Here is a 20,327-nt window from a genome sequence, read left to right as displayed (position 1 = left end):
CTCCAAGGGGCCTCTGTTTCCAGTGGAAGGGAGAACTCCGCAAAGAGCTCCGTGCATTTTAAAGAAAAACGTTCTCTTTTTCTCTGTTGACATGAGATATATGACCTTCACTACATCCCTGCGAATAGGTAACTTTATCTAGGTTAAGAGTATCGAAGATTGCATCATGTGCAACCCTTGAAATCCTTTGACTTGTGACTGTTCCCACTCGTGCCTGTCCCTCACTCCATTCACTGTGTCGTCTGCACACCCCTTTGTCTTGCCTTAGAGAGCAATGTCCCCTCTGGACCAGTCCTACCCTTCACTGCAGTGCTTCGCTAGAATCATTCGTTTGTGTTGCTGTACGCTTCCAGCTTATTTCAAGGCGTGCACCTTGCACAAGAGCCAGTTTGGGGGCTGAAGTGGACCGTGGTAGCCTCATTGTTGTGGTATTTGACTGTCCAGGTTCTCAGTCTTTGATTCTGGTACTAGAGTCCCCGCAACCACTGGATATTACGCCCAGTGCTACCAACGCCTATTTGGCGCTGTTGTTCATCTTACTGGTGTTCTATAGCATGGTGCCGTCAAAAGCGTGGCTCTTTAGCATTGCATTGGAGATAGTGCAGTCAAAGCCGGCCTGCCTTGTATTGTTTGATTAGATGTACCCTGTAGCTTACGTGACTGGCTTCTTGATTCGGTGCAAGCTGAAGCTTGTGTCCATTATTTCCTGGCTGCTTTAACGGTCACCTTGCCCCTATTTAGTGCGAGTCAAAGTTTGTGTTTCTGCTAGGTAGGGTACTTGGTTGCATGTTTGGCTTATTATGAAGCCATAACTGCCAAGGTTTCAGATTGCCGTGTGTGACATTTTCATAATTTCAGTAAAATTATAAGTGACATTTCAACAACTAGGAGTGACACTTTCTCACGAGCTAAACTCATCCAATGAAGACGACTGAAACTTCTAAATATCAGAAATTACAGCCATTTGAGCAACAAGAAACTCCAAGAAGTTCTTGAAACTGCTGCAGAGCACCAGAAATGGAAGGGCACATGTTACAGTGCTCCCTCCTGTAACATACCTGTACTGTAAGGAATGGGTAAGGCCTCTGGCTCCTCCTTCCTAAAGATGCTGCAGTTGGTGCATGGTCATGCATCATCACTTCAGGGCCTCTCTCTCTCTCTCTCTCTCTCATGTGGTGGGAGTCGACCCACCAGCTTAAACAGGATGTGAGAGAAGCCGGGCACTCTGAACCGAAAGCGAACCTGCCCGGCTGGCCCTCTGCGTTGTGCTGGTGGGGGCTGGTAGGGCCTCTCCTCCCTTTAAATGATCATGTGGCCGGACTATTGCTTAGAAACTTGACCCCAAGGCCTCTCTGGTGTGGTGTCTGAGACCGTGTGAGCAGAGGAGCCTGAATCAAGTCAAAGTAGGTGCCAGTCAGTGTGTTGCTGGTGGGCCGGCGGAAAAACAACACTGACTAGTAGTACACGCGTTTGCCGGCCGGTAGCAGGGCCCGACCGGCGTGCTTCTGCCAGCAAAATCTGGAGCGAGCATGATGGAAGGACTGAGGTGCCTCTGATAATGACGCGCGAGTCGTGGCGACCACCGCCCCCACAAGATGAGAGAGCAGAGAGGCCTGGCCTGGCAAAACATGCACCACCACCCATAAGTCACTGAGAGCTGATCGTAAACCCTCTCATTTTATATACATGATTACTTGCGCCATTTTACAAATTAAGTGCAATGTAAAATATTGTTGTGACCACGTAACGACGAACTTTATATTTATCTGATAGTGATTTAGCTACAGACTGAGTCCCTGACACGGTCTCATTGAATTGTCATTGTGTCCAATACAGCTTAAGTAAGTTCATTTACATAACAGACTAGTGGGTCATCGCCATTGCTACTAAGTGAGACGGTGGCCAATGAAAACCTCATAGAACTTTAGCCGGATTACAGATAGAGGAGCCCTGCCTGCAGATTACTGTCTGAAATGAAAGGAGATTTTGTAGAAACCTCGGAAGGATGACGAGAAAGAGCAGCCCTGCCAGCAGATTTTACTGTAAAATAACATAATGAAGCATCAGATGATCTTGCAGTGCGTCTGCGTGCTGTGTGACTGTCACAAGGTAACAACACTACTAAAGTCAGTGGCAGGCTGCCCGACTAGAAAGTAGTACTTACTGTGAATTTCTGTAGTCTCAGTCGAGTGGCAGGCACTGTCTTTCTGAGCGCCGGGTCCGACGGATGCAGCGGTGACTGGGCCGCATGGGGTCGTGGCTGCACTGCATACAGTCTACCCGCAGGCAGCGCCCGATGACTCTCATGCCGCGCGGCCGGGCCATGATATTTGATGCTGAGAGTGTGAGTCAAGCAGTGGTCCAAGTGGGAAAAAAAAGTAGGGGAACTGTGGGTGGAGCATCAGGGGGCGGGAATAACCGAAGATTGGACCAGTGGGCGGAGTCAGGGGCGTGGCTAGAAGTAGCAAAACATACCAATTTTTTGTACGTTTAGCATTTCACTGACCAGTTACAGCTTATACCGTTATTTAATTAAAACAATGGATAAACATGTGTATTTGAGGTTTAATTAAGGAAAAAGCAAACTCATAGGGAATACAGGTTTATGTAAAGCGAGCAAAATATAAGCAGGAACAACATGTTACCTTAATGCCTTTATTCTCATTGTTCAGAAATCCATGAGTATTTTTTGTTTCAAACATTGAGGACATGAATACAGGGCTCCTCCTGTACACATGTATTAAGGAGGGCTCAGAAAAGAAAGCAACTGTTCAGGAGAATCTAGACTCAAGGAAACCCACAAAGGCTCCTTCATATTCATAGGTATACAAAAGGGGATGATGGACGGAGCGCTTGAGCAAATCAAACACTCACCCCCAGTCAGCTGATCTGGGTTTAATCCATCACCATTCTTTAGCTCACTCAGCCATCCCAGTTCAGACATGGCTATGCAAATCAGTCTGACCCTGTGCCTCATGGGAACAGTCCAGCCCGAAGTGCCAAGCCATGTCTTCCCTGGACCGGAAACAAGCATCCTGGGACCGGTTTCAGATTCATAATCCTCATCAGCCAGGCTATCTTGAATCCCGAATTCAAGCATTGCGAAGAGTGCGACCGTACCATGTCGGTCACGGATCCCCACCGCTTGTGCCTGATGTGTTTGGGCGTCGACCATGACGACGAGGCCTGCTCCGACTGTCGGGCCCTTTCGAGGAAGGCCAGGCGGGAGCGGTCCCGCAGGCGACTCGAGATCCGCCAGTCGGCCCCGCGCTGTGTGAGGTCCCGGTCCCGGTCCCACGGGAGGTCGAGGGACATGTCGCGGGGACGGAGCCGTCACAGCTCCGGGAGTCGGCGCCACTCCTCCGGGTCCAAGTCGTCAGGTAAGAAGCATAAGAAGTCGAAGAGACATCATCGCTCTTCTGACTCCCCCCGACGCTCGCGCGATGCGGCCGGGGGTTCGGGTGACACCGCCAACGCGGCTCCTCGGGAGTCGCGGGCGCCGCGTTCGGCCCCATACCCCCCGGTCCCTGGGCTGAACGCGACGCCGGAGGAGATCGAGCGTTTCCTCATGGCCATGAGGTCCCTTTCTCCTCCGACGGGTTCCGCGGCGCCTTCGGGCCCAGTGAACCCGTCTGGGGGCCCTAGTGGGTCGGGGGCTACGATCCCGACACCGCCGGTGCCCTCGGGCCCGGCGCCGCTGGACCCTCCTCGGGCGATGGATCGTCACCGGTGGACCTTACGACCCCGCCGCCTCAGGCCGATGTTGTTCAACTACAACTCGGGCACCATGCCAACTCCACAGCCGGGCATCACGGAGGCGCAGGCCGCGATCTTCATCATAACTCCGGCTCCCGTGGTCCGATCTGGATTCTGGTTGCAGTATTCACCTCCCCAGCGATTCGTCTTCACGGGGACATATATGAAAGTCAGGATAAGCTACAAGATATATGCGGGAGGTTGCGAGGGTCTCGGGAGCCCTGTGCTCACGCGGCCATCTTGGTTGCGCGTGAAGCTCCTCCAACATAGTGCAGTTTTGAGCTTATCCTCTTGAGTGGCGAATCCAGGATATTCAAGCAATGGTACCGATGTTTCATACCTTTATACTAGATTTCGATGAGACTAACTGTTAGGCTGGGTGGCCCTATGACCTCCTGCTAGTAACAAATGCCCATTGGCATAAAATCTTTGCAGTGGGACCTGCAGTTTCAGTGGGCACAGCATCAGCGGAATCTCTCTGACATGGTGTAGATCTCAGTGGGAACTACAAAAGACCTGCAGTGGTGGCTAATGAACAATGATTGGGTCAGATGCATCACTCCTGGCTGGGGTGGCCATCTGGGAAATCAGAGGACTGTGGTTTTTAGCAGAATCTGGATTCCACATCAACCTGTTGGAACTTTGTGCGATCCGGTTGCCATTGAAGGCCTTTCTTCCTTTACTCATGGGAAGGTTAGTACAGGTGTTCATGGACAACACCGCCGCCATGTGGCATTACAAAAAATAGGGTGGTATGGGTTTGTGGACTCTTTGTCAAGAGTGTCTGCGCCTCTGTACTCGGCTGGAACACCAGGGCATCCCTACTTGTTCATCACCTGGCGGGCTGTCTGAACACCAGAGCAGATGAACTAAGCTGTCAATGCCTATAGGATCATGAATGGCATGTCTAACCGTAGGTGGCGCAAGATCTCTTCCAAGAGCCTTGTGCAAGAATGCACAACGTTAACAGTTTTTCATGCTGGAGTTTTGAAGACTGCTCTTGTTGGGAGATGCTTTTCATCTCAAGTTGATCCTTGGCTTCCCATACACCTTTCCGCCAATGCCTGTCCTACCCAAAGTTCTGAAGAAGATCATGAGCTACTAGGCCCAAGTCAATTTGTAGCTCTGGATTGCGATGAAGTCTGTTATCCTGAGTTGTTGAGCATGAACACAGGTACTCTGATCAGGCTGCTTCTTCAGGAGAATTTTCTGTCGCAGCAGCGTTTTCAGGTTCGGCTTCTGCACCCGAACCTGAAAAAGCTTAGCCTTTATCCGTGGACATTGAGCTGCAACAGCTGACAGCTTTCAACCTTCCGCCCGAAGTCTGCCATGTTATCTTGGAAGCCTGATATCCTCCAAGATGTTATACGCCTGCCGTTGGAGCAAGCTTGTGGTATGGTACACAGATCAACATGTTGACCCTCTATCAGCACCCCATTCTCAGGTTCTATTGTTTATTCTTACCTTAGCCCAGCAGGGCTCAGTTTTGAATACATTAGGAAGTTATCTTTCTTCTATCACTGCATTTTTACGGTTGCCAGATACGCCATCCCTTTTCAAATCCCCTATTGTACATAGATTCCCACCAGCACCTTTCATTATGCCATATCCTAGTTCTCACATTTGTGATGTGTGCTCCCTTTGAGCCACTACATAACTGTCCACTTAGGCTTCTTACTATAACAACGGCCTTTCTAGTAGCAATAACATCTGCCTGGAGGGTCAGAGAGTTAAAGGCAACATCAGCAAATACTCCGTACCTCGACATCTACCCAGACAAACTGATCCTTCGGACTAGAACATCCTTTCCACCAAAAAAGGTAACTTTCTTTCATGTAGATCAATCCTTCACTACATACATTTTATGCTCCGCCTCACTCCTCTAAAGAAGAGGTGAGATTCCATTGACGGGACCAGAATAGAGCGTTGTGATTATACCTTGATCACATAAAATAGTTTAGGGTGGATGATACACTTCTGGTGGGTTACGTCAGAGCAAAGAAAGGAAAGGCAGTGCAGAAATGGTCCGTCTCACGATGGATATTGCTCCGCATCAAGATGTTACTCATTTTCCAAAAAAGCAACATCCTAAAGGCTTACAAGCTCATTCTACCAGAGCCAAGGCTGCGACCACTGTTAGCCCGCAGAGTTCATGTTCCGGATATCTGTCAGTTAGCAACATGGGTCCCTTGCACACGTTTCCAAAGCACTACTGCCTAGACTGTCAAGTCTGGCATGACAGTCACGTTGTCAGTTTGGTCCTATAAGACTTCTTAGTCTAATCCATATTGCAGTCCCATCTCTGTGGAGGTATGGCTTGTGTATCTATTCTAAGCTGATGAATCTGTGGCTATATGTTTCTATCAGATTAACAAAGTACTTACCTTAGGTAGCGCCTTTTTTGGTAGGGACTCTTATCTAAATGCAGAATCCTTAACGACCCACCCATCGTTCTCACTCTGTGAACAGATTTCAGAGTTAAAGGGTTATTCCCCTTTGAGGGCCCTAGCTTAACACACCAGTGGTCCGTGTCCTTCGGGCTTCACACTTCTGGAGTGGAATTTTGCAAAAAGAAACTGACTTCAGTCTGCTTGGGTGGCGCCTATATAGGTACCGTGCAGGTCACTTCCGGCACGGCTGACATCGCCATGTAGAGGTGAGTGACGCCACCTATCCAGTCTGATGCCTGCAGAATATTCTAAGGTAAGGAATGTGTGGCTAGATAGAGTCTCTACCAGATAAGGGTTTACCAAAGACATTAACTTGTTGCTCAGTTCCATTCCACACATACCACCAAAGCGAGATGGGTCACCATACTTCTCCACTGGGGCCTAGATTGTTCTTTGATGGCTTCATACACTTACTGAAGAGGAAGGGAGCTGGACATAAGGGGCACGCTGGGCTCACTCACGGTCATCGTGGTTTTGTTGTTCAGTTTCAACGAGTGCAAAAAAAATATTTTCTCAGATTTCTTCCCTAGTGTCTCATTTCACCACTTTTTTTTATGTATCTAATTTATTTATTTTTTACTTTTGCACTGTTTTGCCAAAGCACTCTCTGCCTCACATAGATTTGGTAATGGTTCCCAAGCAAAATATTGTATTAATTATTATTTTTTTAATAAAAAAAAGTTCCTTTGCCAATTTAAATCCTCACAACATGGTAAATAATATATGATACTGTAAGGGAGATATTTTGTGGAGTTAAATTGTTTGTATCATACTATCCTAATTATTTCAGATGGATGAAAAAGACATTTTTTTTTCAAAACCATTTTTATTAGAGGGTCAAGCAAGTGCAGGCACAGCCCTCCACAATCAGGAGGAGACTGTCAACAGCAAGTATGAAAAGGCACATTTATGGCATAGCATCGAACCCCCTTATACAGCAATTTTCAAGATATTCGGAACACACAGCCACCCACCAACCCCCAGAACTCCCCCCATTCCCCAACTACAGCCCACCCCTTATCCCACCCTAACCCCGTGCACGTGACCATTAAGCAACCAGAATAGGAGAGGGATATATGCGGGGCCGGTCAGCGGCCTAAGGTGCTGGGTCCACACCTCGAGGCAATGCATCGTCCATGTCCATAGGGGGGTCGAGGGGGAGGCCCCTATAGTCCGCCCATCGCTTCCATATTTTAAAATGTTTGCGGGGGCACCCCCGAGCCTCGAAAACAGGCTGCTCCAGGCCCATGATGAAGTCCAGGCCTGCCCTCCATGCACTAAGGGGAGGGGCTCGTTCGCTTTTCCAGGCCTGCGCCAGGTCTCTCTTTGCCACCACCAGTCCCAACAGCAGTAGATGGCGCTTGTATACGTTGCCCCCAATGTTCTCCAACACATGCAAAAGGCCCAACCGGGGCGTACGGGGCAACTCCCATCCTAACACCTCAGACAGGCAACCCCAAACCCCCGCCCAAAACCGAGTCAACCGCTCACAAGACCATACAGTATGAAAGAGGGTGCCCCTCTCCGAACCACACCTCAGACACTCCGGGTTGGCAATCAGCCCCGCCCGCCACAGCCGCTCCCTCGTAAAATAAGCTCGGTGCAGATATTTAAATTGTATGAAGCGGAGGCGGACTGCAATGGCCGTCCCCCGGGGGGATTCCAGGGCTTCGCGCCAGTCGTCTTCGTCCAAGGGACCAACATCGGCTTCCCATAGTGTCACGATTTGGTATGGCTGGAGAATTGGGACTACTATTCCCAGAATGCCTGGTGCTAGGTGTGTCCCTTTTCTGTTTTCTTCTTTTCTCTTTTAGCCCTTCCTTTTCCTGTGTTCAGGTGCTTGTCACCTGTTTTCGAAGTGAGAGTCCTGGTCCGGAGGAAGAACATTCGTATTGTGAAGTTGAGAGAACAGAAACGCGGTTTCTCTCTTTGGAGTGGCAGCGCATGACGCGCTGGATCTTTGCCACGAAGATTCCGCTGTTTTCCCTTGCTAGAGCGGTAGCGCTAGATTGCGTTGGAACTGAAGACGCCAAGATTGACTTCGCGTGTTTGAGCGCGGTCGGGTAAAGGCATTGCGCTTTTCATAAAGCGTGAAAGGAACGCTTGAACTTTTGGATATACTTTCGCGGGGACTTGTATAAGTCGTGCAGAAATTCCCAAGACTCTGTAGTTAGTAATAGCGCATGCCGCGCTGGATTAGTTAAGTTCATCTCGTGAGGATAACGAGTGTGGGCGGTTACATTGGAGACTGCATCAGCGGACCTAACAATACAAGAGACTCTCACTGGTCAAGATAAGTAAAGTACTTAGAGTATACACCCTCGGTTTCAAAGAGAGTGGTATACGCTGTCACGATTGCTTTTTCTTTTCTTTACTTTATTTTTTCTATTTTTGTGTCATTTCGAGTACAGCCATTTGCAGCAGTGATTATTGTAAGTGTAGGTCTCTTTCATACACTGCATTACATTGACTGGTTACCTGTTGAGTGGTGTGTGGTGACGTGTGCTTTGTTTTACTGCAGGGTCTTTGATCAGGAAGAGAAAACGCTACCCTCTGGTCTATCAAGACTTGCTGATTTGCACTGCTGCATCGTTCTATTTTATTTATCCACTTTTCCCCTTCCCCTTGTGTGATGCCCGTGGTGGAGTTGTGATATATTACTCCTGCGGTGTATTGCACATAGGGGTGGTCGGAATTAAGCATCACCATCGCTCCCGCTGTATCCTGCTAATGAAAGGTTAGTTCACTCGTGTTTCAATTCATGACAGAGTGACAAGCCCACGAATTGAATGCAGCCTGAGCGATGGATTCTAACGCTATAGCGACTGCAGTGTTGGAAACTTTGTCTGCTTTACGAATGGAAGTAGAAGCATTGAGAGGAGAGAATGCTGCTGTGCGTTCGGAGATGGTTACAGTACGTAGAGAAATGGCAGATTTTTCAAAGGGTGGTGCACAGGGAGGACATTACATTAAGGGAAGTATGTTGTCCCCTCAGGTTGCTAAGGAAGCATCGCAAGGGCAGGATGGCGGTGCTAGTTCCTCCACTATCCAGGTTATACAGCCCCTTCAACTTACTCTTTCACCTCCGGAAAGGTTTTTTGGGGATCCAAAAAGGTTCAATGTCTTTCTGGGGCAGTGTCGTTTGCACTTTATGTGTAAACCGGCAGTTTTTCCTGATGATAAGTCCAAGATAGCGTTTGTAATGTCGTATTTGGGTGGCAATGCGGCTACATGGTCTTTTCCGTTGGTTGAGAGGAACGACCCTATTCTTGTTGACTTTACAAAATTTTGTGATGAAATGAAGAAGTTATTTGATAGGAAGGCTTATTCTCTGTCTCTGGATAGGGAATTAATTACATTGAAACAGGGCACACGAGATTTACTGCCTTATATAACCGACTTCAATAGACTAGTGGTGGAAACAGAGTGGCCACAAGAAAAACGCATCTCCTTATTCTATCAAGGGCTGCGTAGTGATCTAAAGGATGTCCTTGCATCAGTAGTTCCTTTACCTGTCACTTGTGAGGGGCTTATTGATTTAACAGTGCAGTTAGACCATCGGTTGCAGGAGAGAAAGGAAGATAAGCAACATGGTGAATTTAAAATCCCCTACATCAGGCCCAGAGTGTTGGCAGAAGGCAATTCATCCAATATGACTGGAAATGACTCAAGACAAGCAGGGGGCCTTAGAGGGCCTATCAGTGCAGAAGAGCGACAAAGGCGAAGACAACAGAAGTTGTGTATGTATTGTGGGAAGGCTGGCCATTTCATACAGAACTGTTCCATGAGAAACCAGACCCCCTATAAGGAAAGGCCAGTTGCGAAAAAAGTGCCTGTGGTGGAGTGGGCTGAAGAGCCGACGGAAAACTGAATACCTCAAGCATGAAGGAGACGCCTTGTTTGAGGTCAGAGAAAAATGATGTCTCTTCCTTTCTAATCAATACGATCCAAAATACTGTAGCCCATATTAATGTATGTGTTACGCTGGAGGTGGCTGATGGAAAATATGAACTGGTACATGCCTTGCTTGATTGTGGAGCCACAGGGAATTTCATAGATCAAACATATGCTCATGAGTTGGGTATACTTTGTATTCGAAAATTAAAACCGGAACCTGTTAAGGCAGTTGATGGAACGGCACTGACATCTGGACCCGTGTGCTATCATACGTACCCTCTCATGATGAAAATGGGAACAACGCATATTGAAAAGATTCAATTCGATCTTATTGATGCGCCAAATTTTAGGTTGATATTGGGAATGCCCTGGCTTACCACGCATGATCCTCATGTCCAGTGGGCCGCTAGAACGATCAATATGAACTCAGTATTCTGTGCTGAGCACTGTACAAGAGCACATTACGCATCAGACATCTTTAAGGAGGATAACCCGGCTGTGTTATTGGCTTCTGGGTGTAGTGTCCAGTCCGTATGTCTTGTATCTACTTTACCTGAAGAATACGTGGACTACCAGGATGTGTTCTGCGAGAAGGAAGCAAGTAGACTACCTCCCCATAGGGAGTATGATTGTGTAATTGAGTTGGAACCCGGCGCAAGTATACCGTGCAGTAGGATATATGCACTCACGGAGCCCGAAAATATTTATTTGCAATCTTATCTAAAGAAAATGTTGGCTGCTGGTTTTATTCGTCCATCTACCTCACCTGCCTCTTCGCCGCTTTTTTTTATTTCGAAAAAGGAAGGCGGTTTGCGGGCATGTATTGATTATAGGGCAATTAACAGGATCACAAAAAAGAATAGGTATCCCTTGCCCTTGATACCGGTGCTTATGGACCAGCTGAAGGGAGCCACGGTGTTCACTAAATTGGATCTTCGGGGTGCATACCACTTGGTGAGAGTGAAGCGGGGCGACGAATGGAAGACTGCATTCCGAACAAAATACGGTCTATATGAATATTGTGTGATGCCCTTCGGCCTCTGCAATGCCCCTGCCGCCTTCCAGTTTTTTATGGATGAGGTTTTAAGAGGTTTGTTGGACGTTTCATGTATGGTCTATATCGATGATATTTTAATATATTCCAAGACGATGGACCAACATGTTCAGCATGTGGAGGCAGTGTTGCAAAGATTGCAATCAAATACATTATTCGTGAAATTGGAGAAATGTTTGTTCCATGCGACAGAGGTGGAGTTTCTGGGTTATGTGATCGGCCCAGGGGGGATATACATGGACAAAAAGAAGACTGATGCAATTATTCATTGGGAGTCTCCTACCAGTGTGAAGAGTTTGCAGAGCTTTCTGGGCTTCTCTAATTTTTACAGAAGATTTATACAGGGTTTTTCTTCCATCATTCAACCAATGACATTGTTGTTGAGAAAAGGAGTCACTTTCTGCTGGACGGAGGCCGCGGAAGTCGCCTTTCGGACATTGAAGAGATGCTTTACGAGTGCTCCTGTTTTACGACATCCAGACCCTGATCTACCATTCATGTTGGAAACGGACGCATCCTACTATGCGTTAGGGGGCGTTCTGTCTCAGAGACATCCTGAATCCGGGCAGATCCATCCTGTTGCTTTCTTTTCCAAAAAGCTGACTCCGTCTGAAATAAATTACAGCATCATGGATAAAGAGCTGCTGGCTATCAAAAGAGCCTGTGAAGAGTGGAGACATCACTTAATGGGGGCCAGGCATACGGTGGAAATATTTACGGATCATCGCAATCTTCTCTTTCTGAAAAGTGCCAAGGCGTTGACACCTCGCCAACTCAGATGGTCTTTATTTTTTGCGGATTTTGATTTTATTATTAAGTATCGTCCAGGTCCTCAGAATGGTAAGGCTGATGCTTTGTCAAGACCAGCAAATCCTGCAGTTGGTGGTTGTCCAGATGAAAAGGTGGAACCACCACCCATTCTTCGCAATGCCCTGTATCAGGAGGGGTTGACAGCGGTTATTACATCTGTGAGTTTTCTGGATGACGTGAGGAGCCAATGTGATATACCAGATACACAGGCTTGGGTGGATGTAGATCCGGTGCATCGAGGTATGAAGGATGGATTGCTGCTGCAAGATAATAAGTTGTATGTTCCTGAGGGACCTTTGCGGTTACAAGCTTTGCAATGGATTCATGATTCTTCCTTAGGGGGACATTTAGGACAGCAGAAAACTTTATTGAACATGTCTCGCTCTTTTTGGTGGAACTCGATCAGAAAAGACACCTTGGAGTATGTTTCTAAATGCGCTATCTGTGCCCAAGCTAAGTCAAGTCATCAGTCTCCAAGTGGTCTGTTGCGTCCGATACCAGTACCTCCTTCTCCGTGGCATACGGTTTCTATGGATTTTATTGTTGAAATGCCCTCTTCCCATGGAAACACTGCTATTTTGGTCATTGTCGATCACTTGTCCAAAATGGGACATTTTGTTGCCTTGCCTTCATTGCCTACATCCGGGGAATTGGCCATGTCATTTCTGCAACATGTCGTGAGACTACACGGTCTTCCTTCTGTTTTGATAACTGATAGGGGAACGCAATTTACATCACGTTTTTGGAAGGAGTTGTGTACCACTATGAACATTGATGCCCGTCTGTCTTCGAGTTACCATCCTCAGACAGATGGTAAGACGGAGAGGTTAAATCAAACCCTTGAACAATATCTTAGGTGTTTCTCTCTCCAACATTGTTCTGAATGGAGTACCCTTCTATGGACTGCCGAATTTGCCTATAATAATGCCACACACTCTTCATTGGGGTGCTCACCTTTCTTTTGTTTGTTGGGGGTTCATCCTAATATGTTGCCTTTTGCCCATCCTGTCACTTCCTCACATCCTTCTATCCAGAGTCATCATGCCAATTTAAGAACAGTGTTGAAGGAGGCTAAGACACATTTGGGGGAGGCAAGGGAGAGGGACAAGCGTTATGCTGACGCAAAGAGACGAGAGGAGCCTTCCTATCAAAATGGGGATATGGTGTGGTTGAGCACGAGGCATTTGAAGTTTAAGGGGAATACCCGATTGCAGCCGAAGTTTGTGGGTCCGTATGTTGTTCATAGTGTGATCAATCCTGTGGCTGTTAGGCTTGTCCTTCCTCCCAAGTGGCTCATACATCCGGTATTCCATGTTTCTCTATTGAAGCCATGTGCTCCTGGTGTTCGCCTGCCCGTGAAACCTTGTCCTTTGGATGTGGAGGGTGATTTGGAGTATGAAGTGAGGGCGATCCTTGATTCAAAGAGAGTTCGGGGCCGAGTGATGTATTTGATTGATTGGAAAGGGTATGGGCCTGAAGATCGCTCTTGGGTACCCCGGTCTAACTTGCATTGTCCTGCCCTTTTGCGGCGTTTCCATGTTCGCTTTCCTGGAAAGCCTGGTGGACCGCCGGGACGTCGGTCATTGTGAGGGGGTTCTGTCACGATTTGGTATGGCTGGAGAATTGGGACTACTATTCCCAGAATGCCTGGTGCTAGGTGTGTCCCTTTTCTGTTTTCTTCTTTTCTCTTTTAGCCCTTCCTTTTCCTGTGTTCAGGTGCTTGTCACCTGTTTTCGAAGTGAGAGTCCTGGTCCGGAGGAAGAACATTCGTATTGTGAAGTTGAGAGAACAGAAACGCGGTTTCTCTCTTTGGAGTGGCAGCGCATGACGCGCTGGATCTTTGCCACGAAGATTCCGCTGTTTTCCCTTGCTAGAGCGGTAGCGCTAGATTGCGTTGGAACTGAAGACGCCAAGATTGACTTCGCGTGTTTGAGCGCGGTCGGGTAAAGGCATTGCGCTTTTCATAAAGCGTGAAAGGAACGCTTGAACTTTTGGATATACTTTCGCGGGGACTTGTATAAGTCGTGCAGAAATTCCCAAGACTCTGTAGTTAGTAATAGCGCATGCCGCGCTGGATTAGTTAAGTTCATCTCGTGAGGATAACGAGTGTGGGCGGTTACATTGGAGACTGCATCAGCGGACCTAACAATACAAGAGACTCTCACTGGTCAAGATAAGTAAAGTACTTAGAGTATACACCCTCGGTTTCAAAGAGAGTGGTATACGCTGTCACGATTGCTTTTTCTTTTCTTTACTTTATTTTTTCTATTTTTGTGTCATTTCGAGTACAGCCATTTGCAGCAGTGATTATTGTAAGTGTAGGTCTCTTTCATACACTGCATTACATTGACTGGTTACCTGTTGAGTGGTGTGTGGTGACGTGTGCTTTGTTTTACTGCAGGGTCTTTGATCAGGAAGAGAAAACGCTACCCTCTGGTCTATCAAGACTTGCTGATTTGCACTGCTGCATCGTTCTATTTTATTTATCCACTTTTCCCCTTCCCCTTGTGTGATGCCCGTGGTGGAGTTGTGATATATTACTCCTGCGGTGTATTGCACATAGGGGTGGTCGGAATTAAGCATCACCATCGCTCCCGCTGTATCCTGCTAATGAAAGGTTAGTTCACTCGTGTTTCAATTCATGACACATAGGGCCTTCAGTGTCAGGAGCGAGGGGGAGCAGTGCGTGACCAGGGATCGGTAGATCTGGGAGACTTTTTTATCGCCCAAGTCACCCATAAACAGCTTTGCTTCTATGGGACTGAAGTCCGGGAGTTGCTCCAGCCCTACCAGGCTAGGAGTAAGGGCGTGGCGGAGCTGGAGGTAGCGAAAGAACTGGGTCCTGGGCATGTCAAACTCAGTGCTGAGCTCTTGGAAGGACTTAAGAGTGGTGCCGGAGAGGACATGCCCCAGGGACGAAATCCCGATTGCGTCCCAGCCGTCAAAGCCCTGCAGCGACGCCAGCGCCGGCAGCAGGCCGTTACGCCACAGCGGAGTCTCCGCCGTAAGTTTGCCCCACCACCCCATGCGGTGTAGAGCCTTCCGCCAAACGGCAAACACTAACTGGGTCACGCGTGGGAGCCGCCGTCTCCTCCCAGCCGAGTACAGCAGAGTGTGGAGAGAGGCGCCGTCCATTAGAGTGTGCTCCAGAGCATAGGCCGGGTCACCACGGTCCCCATACCACCACTCATTGAGCACCAGGAGATGAGAGGCCTGATAGTAGGACAGCATATCCGCGGTAGCCAAGCCTCGCAGTAGGTAGAAAGGAAGCACGTACGGAGTGCCACTCTAGAGGCGCCTCCGGCCCACAAGAACCTGCCCAACACTGAATCTACACTGCGAAACCACTGCTGGTCAATCGGGTAGGGATGGTTCTGTAGCTGGTAAAGAAGACGAGGCAAGGCCACCATTTTGAAAATGGCCGACCGGCCATATATGTTAAGAGGCATACGTGTCCATGTTTTGATGTCCAGCTGGACCCGGTCCCAGACCGGCTGAATGTTCCGGGCCCATGCCACCGTAGGCGAGGCAGAGAGAAAGACTCCCAGGTACTTCACCCCCTCCACTGCCATCCGGAGGGAGGCTGCCCATGGAAGGTCCACCGTACCCTCACCCAGCACCCAGAGAGTCGATTTGCGCGGGTTAAGATAGAGTCCCGACGCCTGGCCGAAGCCACGCATCAACTCCAGAACCCGGGGGCCAGTAACTCGGAGGTCGGTCATAAAGAAGAGCACGTCGTCCGCATATAAAGCAATGCGGTCCGTGTGGTCCGAGCCCCAGACGAAGCCCCGGTACAGCGCGTCAGCACGGACCCTAGCCGCCAGCGGCTCCATGGCCAGCGCAAATAGGTAGGGAGAAAGCGGACACCCCTGACGTGTGCCTCGGGTAACCGGGAATCGTGCCGAGGCCGCCCCCGATATCCGCACCGAGGCGGTAACCTCCGTGTAGAGCAAGCGGACGTAGGAGATGAAGGTCGGGCCAAGGTTCAGCAGCGGTAGAAGGGTGAATAGGAAGGTCCAACTGACTGAGTCAAAGGCGCTGTCTATGTCGGCCAGCAACAACGCCGCCCGGTCCTCCGAGGCATCGATAGCATCAATCGCCGCCTGCGCCCGCCGAATGTTGTGCCGCGTCGCCCGGCGTGGCATAAAGCCAGCTTGATCAGGATGTACGAGGGCAGTGATATGCGGAAGCAGGCGGTTCGCGAGGGCTTTGGCCAAGAGCTTGGCCTCGAAGTTAATAAGGGAAATGGGCCGGTAGGAGTCGTGGCGGTCCGGGGGTCGCCCCGGCTTCTGGAACACAACGATCTCAGCATGCCGCCAGTCCGGCGGGAGGCGGCCCTGCCCACGCGCTGCCTCCAAAGCACGTAGGTAATGTGGCCCCAGCTGCAGATGGAATTTGCGATAGAACTCACTGGGGAAGCCGCTTGGTCCAGGCGCTTTGCCCACATTCAGTTGACCCAGCGCGTCCCCAAGTTCCTCCGCCGTCAGGGGGAGGTCCAGAGCGTCCCGCACCTCATCCGACACCGCGGCCGGGGGGACCGAGGCAAGAGAAAAAGACATTTTAGTGAGCAATTAAACTCAGACCTCCATCGTTTTATATTTTCAGCTGCTGGCTCTGAGCCAGTGGGGTGATGTCTGCCATTGCTTCACATTTTCTGCATTCTCAAAGTCAAAGGTCAAATATCAGGCTGTGTCTTCTGACAAACTGCTGCTTATTTGGAAAGTGGTGTAGGCTTTTCTTTCTCTGGCTGCAAAGAGAGGGGTTTGTAAAAGTGAACTATATGAGAATCCTTCTGGGGTGGAAGAAATGAAAGGAAAGGATGTAACATTTCCGTTTTTTTCTAACACACAACTATTTTTAAATATTGGGCAGAGAACTGAACTATACACATATTTCAAATTTTATCAGCAATTTAGACAGCACAAATAAAGCCGTTTTTTTGTAATTCTGAAGTGTGATGAGAACAACGATTTTAATAGGATCAGAAGAAATCAAGGCACTTTAATGGGTGATGCGCAAAGGATAAATATTCACTGAAACCCAATTTCCATGCATTATCGTTTGTGCGCTATCTAGTTATGCCAGTAAATCTGCATGCATATGCACATTTAGTGCCCACTTCATCGAAAAATGTCCTGTATGTAAATGCCAACGCACTACCACACCATTTCTCCAAAATGCACCAAAAGCCACATACCACACCATTACCATTCTCCTGCCGAATGGGCCTACTGACCACACCCTCACGACTCTGCTGCTGAATGGGCCTACTGACCACACCCTTACGACTCTGCTGCTGAATGGGCCTACACACTAAACCCTCACCGCTCAACTGTTGAATAGGCTCACACACCACGCACCCTTACCACTCTCCTGCTGAATGGGCCTACATACCGCACCTTTACCACTCTCCTGCTAAACTGGTCTGCAGACCACACCCTCACCACTCTCCTGCTCAATGGGGCTACATACAACACCCTAACCACTCTCCTGCTAAATGGGCCTGCAGACCACACCCTCACCACTCTCCTGCTAAATGGGGCTACATACAACAACACCCTAACCACTCTCCTGCTAAATATGCCTACAGACCACACCCTTACCACTCTCCTGCTGATTGGGACAGCAGACCACACCCTCACCACTCTCCTGCTGGATGGACCTACATACCGCACCCTCACCCTTCTCCTGCTGAATGGGCCTACAGACCACACCCTCGCCAGTCTCCTGCTGGATAGGCCTACAGACCACACCCTTACCACTCTCTTGCTGGATGGGCCCACACACCACACCCACACCACTGTCCTGCTGGATGGGTCTACAGACTACACCCTCGCCACTCTCCTGCCGAATGGGCCTACATATCACACCCTTACCACTCTCCTGCCGAATGGGCCTACATATCACACACTTACCACTCTCCTGCCGAATGGGCCTACATATCACACCCTTACCACTCTCCTGCCGAATGGGCCTCCTGACCACACCCTTACGACTCTGTTGCTGAATGGGCCTACAGACCACACCCTCACCACTCTCCTGCTGGATGGACCTACAGGCCACACCCTCACCACTCTCCTGCTGGATGGACCTACAGGCCACACCCTCGCCACTCTCCTGCTGGATGGGCCCATATACCACACCCTTGCCACTCTCCTGCTGGATGGGCCTACGGACCACACCCTCGCCACTCTGCTGCTGGATGGGCCTACATACCACACCCTCACTACTCTCCTGCTGGAGGGTCCTGCAGACCGCATCCTCACCACTCTCCTGCTGAATGGGCCTACAGACCACACCCTCGCCACTCTCCTGCTGGATGGGCCTACAGACCACATCCTCGCCACTCTCCTGCTGGATGGGCCTATATACCACACCCTTACCACTCTCCTGCTGGATGGGCCTACAGACCACACCCTCGCCCCTCTCCTCCTGGATGGGCCTATACACCACACCCTCGCTACCCTCCTGCTGGATTGGCGTGGCTCGTTTGCTACACTTGTCTTGTGACCCTTGGATTTTTCATACTCTGGGAACTCAGTGTTTTAATATTAGTGGCTGTCCCCCACCCCCTTGAACGTTGCTCACGCACTGCTGCGTCCAATCTTCTGTTGATGGTTCGGCAAGTCCAGCGCTGTGAAGTCCGCGAGAGTCAGGTGCGCTGTTGTTAACCTGTACCAGGGTGGCTGGTTATCTGCATGGGGTCCGATCACACGCAGTCCGACAGAGCACCTCCCAACAACGTGTACCTCCTGCTCCAAGGTGACAGTGTCAGCAGCGGGCGCCGGGGCTGCAAGAGCGATTGGAAGAGGCTGCAGCGCGGATCTGGCCTCAAACCTTTGGAAAATATGAGCCATGGAGAGGGCAGTGCGAGCCGGGACTCGGAGGAAGCAGATACATTCCAAGGATGGCCTGGAAGGATGAGCGCCAATAATACCACAACAGACCTCCTAGCCGAAGGAACATGATCTCTTTAAGACCCTTATTAACAACTCAACATGTGTGGAGGCCTTATGACCATTGCCGAAAAGAATCCGAAACTGACACACCGTGTATGATGCTTGCTTTTAAATTGGAAACATATAAATGTAACTATTAGGATTTACATGTCGTCAGATCAAAGGCAATAGTGCAAGCGTGTGGTGGCGATCCCACGTTAAAGAGGAGTAGCCCACTTTACTGGCTCAAGCATTTCCGCAGTCTGATAGTGTGCAGCACTCATATTTATTGGCACTCTTACAGAAAATATATGTGTGTGTATTTTAAATATGCATTGTTTTATGCATTACGCAAGTGCATTACATCTGTGATTCATTGTTTTACTCTTACGGTAGAGTGCTGATTTTTAAGACAAGATACTCCTCTTCTTCCGGGCCTGTCACCTACGGAAGGGGCCATTGTTATGACAACTAGCACCCTAAAATGTGTTTTCATGCTCTTTTGGTACAAGAGACTGCAAGTGGCATTTGGCTAATACTGTAGATCCCATGCTTATCTCATTTTATTGTCCTTTCACACCATCTAATTGGAACATTTTCATTTGTGCATGACCAGTGGCTGGATGTGCTTTCTTACATATTGCACTAATAATTAGTGGATTTTGCCGGTCCATAGTGTGATTGGTCCACCCTAAAGCATGATTGATTTTGAACACTTGATCAATGGACAGAGGTCAGTTCTTTATTTTCTACTAAGCTTGTGGTGGAGGGGAGAGGTGTACAAAATACACCCCCACCCCAAAACAAAATATTCCTAACATTGGTGGCCACCGTGGCAGAGTACCTAGGTTCAAGAGCTTGGGTTTGGAACAGCACACAAGTGGGCTGTGGTGTTTGTATCATCAAGTTGCCTCCTTTACAGTTCTAAAGATGTTTTTTTATTGAGTGACTCGTCTCCCATATTTTCTTCCTTTTTCTAGATAAATGTCTTATTTGTTAAACTTCTGCTATGTCTCTAGAAGGGCCATTAACAACTTTTGATTTTGCAGGCACTTTGCATGTCTATCATCTAAGTACATGTGTCCCGGTGTGCCAGCTGTGATGAGCACTCTACTAGCCAACATCAACGCCTACTATGCCCACACCACTGCATCCACCAACGTATCGGCCTCCGACCGCTTCTCCGCTTCAAATTTTGGGGTATGTCTTTCTAAATAGCTTTTCAATTTGACTTATCATTTTATGAATTGATAATGAAATGTTGATAATCTCTGAAATCATGAGCCTGTCTCTATTAATCTAATAGTTGCAGCCCCGTTTCTGTAATCTCAGTGTTTAATTATGTGAATCAAGCCTTGATGCATGCATCAGGGCTGGACTCCTAACCAAAAGCAAGTTGTGCATCACTGGCAAAAACATTCA

At 48.8% G+C, this 20,327-nt stretch overlaps 1 protein-coding gene across 4 annotated transcripts in view; it reads left to right on the top strand.

Moving 5' to 3' along the window:
• UNC13B (unc-13 homolog B) overlaps positions 1 to 20,327 on the top strand; it is a 3,024,149-nt gene that overhangs the window by 2,051,438 nt on the left and 952,384 nt on the right. For all 4 annotated transcript variants that reach the window (XM_086960243.1, XM_086960242.1, XM_086960241.1 and 1 more), the window contains one exon: positions 19,955 to 20,105. In XM_086960243.1, the coding sequence (XP_086816369.1) occupies positions 19,955 to 20,105 (151 nt within the window). The remainder of the gene's footprint in view (positions 1 to 19,954; positions 20,106 to 20,327) is intronic.

This window comes from Lissotriton vulgaris, chromosome 3_1, assembly GCF_964263255.1.
Source record: "Lissotriton vulgaris chromosome 3_1, aLisVul1.2, whole genome shotgun sequence".
Taxonomy (NCBI): domain Eukaryota; kingdom Metazoa; phylum Chordata; class Amphibia; order Caudata; family Salamandridae; genus Lissotriton; species Lissotriton vulgaris.
The sequence above is the reverse complement of the archived record's forward strand: the minus strand, read 5'-3'. Positions and strand labels throughout refer to the sequence as shown.